At 43.0% G+C, this 8,354-nt stretch overlaps 1 protein-coding gene across 1 annotated transcript; it reads right to left on the bottom strand.

The window, feature by feature from the left end:
- Positions 1-223: 223 nt before the first annotated feature.
- On the bottom strand, positions 224-1,273 carry MOS (MOS proto-oncogene, serine/threonine kinase). The gene has a single exon (XM_009673536.1). It carries the CDS (start codon positions 1,271-1,273, stop codon positions 224-226), a length of 1,050 nt encoding a protein of 349 aa, XP_009671831.1.
- Positions 1,274-8,354: the final 7,081 nt, after the last annotated feature.

Below are 8,354 nucleotides of genomic sequence, written 5' to 3'. Positions count from 1 at the left end.
CTATTTCCTCCCACAATAATAAAATAGTTTTGTTAGATCTCTTTATTTATAATCTTCTCATAACAAAACAATTTCTTTTTTTAATATTAAAAATATGTGTGTGTGTGGGGGGGGGAACAAAGCCTTTAGATCACAGAGGCTAAATTCATAATGTTCAGGTAGAAGGTGGAAGCAGGGGCATAAGGAAAGTCCACAATAAAAGAGAAGAATCCTGAGATTTTTCCTAGAGGTTGCCCTTAAGTGACCTGAGGCTAGGAAGCAGCTGGGCTGCGCTCAGGCGCTCCTCGACATTGGCCTTCCAGCAGCAGCTAATAATGCTCTGAAGTTTTTGGCCCACAGGCGACTCGCAGAAGACTGCGGCGGCCAGAGAAGGGCGTAAGTTATAGGCCACCACGGCATAGAGGACATACTGCCGCTCACCAAGGTAGGGCTGCTCTCGCATGACAATTTGCCAGAGGGTGATAGCAAACGAGTAGATGTCTGCTTTGGCAGTGACCCTCTCCCCCTTGAGGAGCTCAGGGGCACGATGCGTGTACGTGCCCCCTTGCTGGCAAACCTGGGGACTCTGGGACAAGCCATCCTCCAGTTTTTGGGAGCAACCAAAATCTCCAATCTTGCACACTCCATGTTCAGTGATGAAGACATTTGCAGGCTTCAGGTCCAAGTGCACTATGCCCTGCGAGTGAAGAAAGGCTAAGCCAGTCATAATGTCACAAGAATAACACACAGTCTCTTCCATGCTCAGGGCCTTTTTTCCACATCCTGCTTGATCATCCTCACCCTGCCTCCACGCGTCACTAGCGCCATAGATTACATGGTGCAGGGTGATGTTGCCCACATATTCCATGATGATGGTGCCCAGGCTGTTCTGGCTGGCAGGGGTGCATGTGCTGGCAGCCACCACACGTACCACATTAGCATGCTGCAGACGGGCTACGTTCAGCTCAGCCCAAAAGCTTTGTCGTGATGCCAGCCTGTTTTTGCTGCTCTTCTTCACCTGTTTCACAGCCACAACAGCACCATGGTAGGTAGCTTTGTAGACAGAGCCAAAGCCCCCAGAGCCTAGGGGCTGCAGGAGACAGAGCTGGTCCCAATCTATGGAGCACCAGGCCAGGCGTGGGGGCAGGCGGCGAATCCTGCACGAAGGGGTTCCTCCCAAGAAGTTTTTTCCATCTCTACCAGGGATCACTAAGGGGCTGCTGCAGGGTCGCAAATCCACAGATGGGGAAAACTCCAAAGGAAGAAAGTGATTGAGAGGGATAGGTGATGGCATAGTGAGATGTAGAAAAGGACAGGCATTCACTAAGATAAAAGACTAGAAAGCTCCCCAAATAGGAAAAGAAAAAAAAAAAAAAAAAACTCTACAGTGCCTTCCAAAGCCTGTTTTATCCTCTCTTCACATCTCCCAGATGAGTTGCATCTGTCACAGCTAGTTTAATCCCAATCAGGTTCAGCTGAAAACATTCTTCTCCAACCCTTAAGTAAATCTCTAGAATGTCAAGGCAAATGGTTTTTAAACTAAAATATATTAACTCACATGTATTTCATGTAATTTGTCATCTCTGGAGAAAAGAAAGATACTCTGTCCACTGAATGCCTCTAGCAAAATGCCCCAGCAGTAAATGAGCCACAGAGATTGGTGAATGCATTTCACATGGCTCCAGGCAAGAACGATCATTGTCAGATGCATTAAGCAACTCAAAGTCACTGTCAGAGGAAGCAGCTGAAATACTGAGTGCTAGCATTTGATTAGCCTATGGCAGGAATAACTGCTTGTATTGAAGTGAGTTCACAGAGAACTGCCACTTAGACAAGACCGGAACAAGGGGACTGGTTAGCTGCTCAAGTCTGTCCATACAGAGCAGCCAGGTTAATAGCAGGACAAATGATTGCTCTATTTCACCTGCTGGATATAGTGACTAGCACTATACATAGAGATTTTTCTTGTCTTCCCATCACATCCCACGCAGTTAGTACAGATGGGTGTTTTATTTCTAGAATCTGTTTAGTAAACTTATTGCTAAAGTTATGTAGCTTTGCTGGTAGAAATCAAACAAACACAGCTTTGCCTTCCTGGTCCTGATATTTTTTCAGAGGGCCTTTTGCTCTCTTGACCCTGCTTTTACATATTTATAATACTTACGCTAACTGCCTCAGTGTTAGGCACCTGCTGTACTGCCCATGCACTGGAGCACCCTTTTGCGACTTGGGCAGCTAAATGGTTTGAACGTTCCAGGAAGTATCTTTCTGTACTTTAGACAAATAACTATACTGGAAAACCTGACCCTACCTCCTACCTCCTCACCCCTCACAACCTTCACTTGGATGTCAGCTTTGCTGGCATCTGACTTCAAAGACTGGTGGTGCCCATTCCTCCAGAGTTCACCTTTGGGCAGCACTGGCTCTGCAAACAGTTCCTGCAATGTTTTCCTGCTGTTTTCTATTCCTCTTGTTATTCTTCACCGGGTGAGTAGCATGCTGCACAGACGCTCTGAGGGAGGTCTGAGCGGCACTCAGCACGTGCACAAGCAGAGCTGGAGAGTTCTCTGCCTTGGGAAGGGTTCAGTTGTTCACCCAACAGGAAAACCTAATGTCCCAAAGACATCTTCTGACCGTCTCTTCCTTGAGAGAGGAAGGCTTTCTTTGTTGTTGTTATTTTCTGAGCGTGATTAGGGGCTGTCATTCTGGCATAGGCTTCTGTGCCTACATATGTTATATAAAAACAGCAGAGAGACAATCTCTGCTATAAATTCTCCAAGAACTTCAGCCAGCCTTCTCATGGGAGAAGGGTAATTGTTACAGCCTCTTTTCATTAGATTAAGGTGGCAGAGAGGCTTGGAAGGGAAAGCTGGCTGAGGGAGCGGGAAGAAGGATGTGCGGACAAAGGGTCTGAGAGTGGAGCTGTTAAGCAGGCAGACAATTATAGGAGCATACCTAAGGATTTTGAATGCTGCAGAACACAATAACAAAACATGAGCTCATAAAACAGAGGGTCACTGTTAGGACAGTTCCCAGATTTCTTTGTCTGAAGTCTCATTTGGGAGCATAGGGTAGACCTTTCATACCATTTTTGCAAAATCTACATCCTCCCTATTCCTTCTGGTTGTCCCTTTTCTAGTAATTTCCTTGTTATCCTTTGCTGCTTAAAATCTTTCTGTTCCTGTCTTATGTTTCAGCCTAGAGTGATGCTGACTCCTAAACCCAAGTCACGGAAGGAGCAAGGAATTCGTGGCATGGGTGTTGCATGGTTCTTTGGGAATCCACTGAATTCAATTTTGAACACGAGGAGGGGCATAGCTCAGGATCTAAAGAGACTTAATTCAACTTATTCTCTTGTCTCAAGCTGATTGCTGAGGGCTGGAGCAGGGGGACATGGAATTTATTTCAATGTGAATGCAATGAAAGCACACTTAAAACCAACCAGACTTATATTCTTAATAAATGTGACTTTCCTGTAAGGCAGTCAATGACATGGTGCAGTATGTCCCGTGAGACATGATCACTGGAGGATGTCCTTGTTGTACTTCAGAGCCACACTCAGCTCCAGCATTACTGTGGGCCCGAGGAGGGGGCGCAGGGCAGCCCTTCACGGAGCAGGGCTGCAAGCCCGCGCTACCAGGCGGAGCAGCCCCCTTCCCTCAGGGCCACCCTTCCCAGGGCCACCCGCAGCACCACACCGGGTGCCCAAAGACGCCTCCAACCAGGCTGCTCCCATGTCACTACTGTTGCCACAGCAATGCAAGGAAAAAGGAATCTGTATGCACCAGAACACATGAGCAAACGTCGGCATGTCTGAGCTCCCTGGCTGCTTAAAGTGTCATTGAGAACAAATGCGTAACAGAGGCTTTGAAAAATGACAACAAGGGAATATACAGTCTGTGTCCCTAGAGCTGCAGTATGTCACAGCCGCAATAACCTGTGGCTGCAATGGGTATGTTCCAGAGTTGCGTGTCGTATTTCTACAAGTAAAACATATCTGTGTATCTGATGCTGCAACAGCTGCTCAACCTAATCTGTGCTTCAAGCTGAGAAGCAACACAGAATGAGTCCTGCTGAATACACCTGTTTATATTTCAATCATATATCAAGAACTCTTTGTTTGCTTTTACTGCTTGTTACTTTTGTTGTTCATTGCTTTGCAGGACCGAAGAAGACAGCCTTGATACCAAGGGACTTACAGTATAAAGAACTGATATGTATATAACATGACACAACAGAGGATACATACCAAATACCTATGTCCCTTACTCTTAAAGTGGAGCTTGGTTTTGATCAAGGTGCACTACTGTTGTGATTCTTAAGTGGAACATTTTCGCCTAAAACATGAAATGGACAAAACTGGAGTCTGGAACTGATTTTAGAGAGTTTAGAAGTGTATAATTGTATTCTTCCCACAATCATTACTTTATTTCTTTGGGCATTTCTCCTTCAAGATCTGGCTATTCAGTGGCTTCTAAGAATTGCTTTACAGTATAAAGGTAGCATTGTGTCTCCACTAAATTACTTCATAATCTTGCTAAAGGACTCAAATTTAGCTCCTAAATACTTTAAATTACAGTCCTACTCTGAAAAAAGCTATGGTTCCTCAGCCCATATCTTAGTGATTTCTGAGAATTCTGTTCCCAGTTTTAAATCAAAGGGTTTTTTTTCTTCATTTACTGTCAGTCCCTGCGATCTGAGTTTAGGATTTGATGATCAAGCTACGTTCTTTCTTACTCATATAGTATTTTACAGTCCAAATGCTGCTTCCAGTCACACCTCATTGACCTGAAATGATATTCTGAGTTGCATGAAAGCAATTCTGATACAAGCAATTGCACAGGTGAAAGTGATACCACTATCTGAAGCCAGTCCATACATACAGCTTGTTCTGAAGTTAGGCCACTGATTAAAAGCACAAGCCAGAGAAGAATGCAGTTCATACATAGAGTTTGGCTGTTTGGGTGGGACAAATGACACCTTGCAGTAGCACATGCAAACAAGTTTTCATTAAGGAAGTCAGAATGCAAATAACAACTACATCTGCAAGAACTGTGACACTATTTTACAGCTGATCTTCAGAACGGAGCCATAATAATAAACACTTACAAAGATTAAACTCTAGTTTATAAATAACAAGATCGAATTTCAGACACACATTGCCAAACAGTTGCCTGTTACTTTTTCCCTCCCCAGTAAGGTTACTGTGTGTGTGCAAGAGCAGGAAGCAAAGGTTCTCGTTACCACCGTGCACTGACGTTTTAACTGAAGGCACTAGCAAGGCAGATGAAGTTTCACAGTCAACTTTCTGTGGCCTCATTGACCACCAATGGACCAGGGATCACAATTTGGGACCTGCTGCTGTGCATTAATACCACACTTCTGATGCATAGCGATACTTTCTGGCCAGGCAAGGCAGGTGCCCAGCCAGCCAGGTTTACTGCTGGCCCCTTGTGCAGTATTTTCAGTGAAATCATCCAAGATTGTTTTTGCAGTCTTGCTCCTGCAGCAAAGCTGATTGATAGCCTTGCTGGGTCACAGGGAAATAAAGAGTAATGGTGGAATTTGAGACCTGTAGCGTAGGCACTAGAAAACAGCTTCAAGGCTTAATAACAAAAATGGACCACGATAGCAAAGGGCCTAGGGGATAACGTTAGTGCTATTCTACCACTTGGTGAGAGGTGCTTTCCCAGGTACATCAGATGTAATGCCGATGCCTAGGGCTGAATTCTTACGTTGAAGGGGAGGATGCTGACCATATGATATATAAGAGGATATATCCCAGCAGCTCACACAGCCCCATGAGCACAGATACTATCCAACTCCAGTTCCACTACTCTTCAAAACACACAGCCACAGCAAGCACAGTAGCTCCCTGCAAACACCACGTCTATAGTGTGTTGCAAACAGGGAAGGAGGCAGGAGGACCAGCTAAATTCAGTGGCTCTGAAATAATAATCTGGGCACTCTGGTGGGCCACAGCAAATTATCAGAGACTGCCATGAGTTTAAGGGTATTAAACCTACCCGATTAAAATGATTCATACAGTTTGACTACTTGGTTATGTGGACTACATCAGCGAACAAGCTTGCTGCAAAAATATTGCTGAAGAAAAACATGGCTAAGCTGAATGAAGCATAGAAAACTTCTGAGAAATCCTGTAGTACTTTACCAGCGTAACAAGCGATGCACTGACAAAAGAAAAGAGGAGATACAGTTTTTAGGTGATGACAGACATCAATGAGTTTGGAGTTTTAGTCTATGTTTACTTGTCATTAGTGTTTGTTTGATATGTGATATTCTTATGTTATAGCTGGGACGTTGCTTGATTATGGCATGCCCCCCTACCCATATAGATTGTATGTTTTATTTTCACCTTCAATTTAAGTACTTGTGAGGAAACTTAAGGATTTACACACCACTGTCTGTGTCCCAATTTAATACAAAAGCAATAAGCCTGACATGAGCTTAATTTCAACTGCACAGCCTACAGAACTTTTCTGCTGAAATTGTATCTAATACTACATAAGGATAGCTGACAAACACCTTCCTTGCAGAAGTTTGTGCACCCCACAGATAAATTCTGTCTCTCATAGATTAATCAAGTATTTGGGAGAAACTCTTCCAACTCACTTGGGAAACCAAACGTTGTGTTAACTAGCAGATACCTTTACAAGCCACATGGCCCATTCTGGACTTGTGAAACACAAAAGCTTTTGACTGGAACTATTTGATGTAAAACGGAACAAAACTAATTTCTCCACTTTTCCAGGTTTGATTGCTTACCCCCCCATATATATATATATATATATTTATTCACACACACATAAATATATAAAAACCTAAGCAATATACTGATTTTCTGAAACTGTCACTATTCTAGTACTCTTCATTATTTTACACACGTCAAACAGAGTTCAGACTGATTATATGAAAATGACACAACAAATTCTTCTCCGTACACTGCAGTTTAGTGCAACAGTTAAAATTAGTGGCACAGACAAATTATGAAGGATCAGTGCAAACGATTTCCAAACCAACCACAGTATGCATTGTTATATTCCTGTTTTCAGAGTGCTCAGCTGTTAGCTGGTATCTTTTTCAGTCCACTCTTAGGCAAACCAGCTTTGAAGCTGGTGATCTTATGGCACAAATATCCCTGAAGGAGACAAGGTTGTTGAGTGAGAATGACACTGAAGAGCACAGAACTGTTAATTACATTTTAAAAATACTTGTCCCTTAAAACCGTTCCTTCTTTGAAGACACCTAGGCCTTTGCAACAAATATGTATAATTCTGTAAAATAAAAATAATGGGCAAGGTGTTACACACTGTACTGATCAGTGATAGAGAAAGTCTGTATTGAATTACCTGAGATATAACATATGAGCTGGAACATATTACTTCATACCACTTCCATGGTCTGTCATTTTTAACATCACTATATCCACCACTGTTAGAAAATGGAAATAGAGAGTTGCTGTTTCTTTGCTAAAGGCTGTAGCTAATAATGATATGCAGCAGTTAATCCTCTAAAACACTTCTCAAACTCTTTTAAGCACAGAATAAATTTTATTATAGAGCTTATCTTGCTGACCTAGTTGCTGCCTCTTTATGATCACAAAGTCCTCCTGTGCCAACTACAGGAACTGCCACTTTGGAAAACTTAATTTCTATCTGATTTAATACAATGTTTTGATTTGCAAAGCAGGGAAGCCAACACCATGAAGCTGCTCAGCTTCTGCTACTCCAATAGCAGCTTTGGATTACTGTTTTAGACTTCTCTGACAAACATTCTTCATCCTAGGGCGTGCTTATACATGAGAAGGAAAAGAAAGGGAAGTGAAGGGGGAAACTAGAACAGTCTTTCTCTTCCGTTCCTGGAGGACAGTGAGGGATACAGAGAGGACACTGGGGTCTCATTCTTCACAACTCAAGATGTTGTCTGTCTACTGTACTTCCTAATGTGAGTTTTGGAAAGGGTGGCTAGAACAGAGAGTTGGGGGGGAAGATGCTTGTGGTTCAGTACAACTCCAGTGATCTTTCCAGGTGTCTTTTTCAACAATGCATAATCCCCCTCCTTTCCTAAGGAAGAAGTAAGATGAGAAAATGAACTCACAGAGCTTGAGCGTCCCTCACCATGTTAAGTAAAATCCTTAACTTACCATTTTATTTGGGTTTACCCTTCCAGGGAAGATATGGGACACCTGGGCTTTGTACCCACTTGGTTACTAGAGGAGGAAGAATTTAGTTGTTCTTTTAAGCAGTAAGAATATGTTGAAAGGAAAATAAAAAAAATATCCTTCCCTGCTGGGCCCTGCCAGTTCACATGATGCATAAGAAAGTTCTAGTAGTCATGGCTAGAATTTTTATTCT

The sequence above is a fragment of the Struthio camelus genome, chromosome 2 (genome assembly GCF_040807025.1).
Source record: "Struthio camelus isolate bStrCam1 chromosome 2, bStrCam1.hap1, whole genome shotgun sequence".
NCBI lineage: Eukaryota > Metazoa > Chordata > Aves > Struthioniformes > Struthionidae > Struthio > Struthio camelus.
Note: the sequence above shows the minus strand (reverse complement) of the source record. Positions and strands in the feature narration are given on the sequence as shown.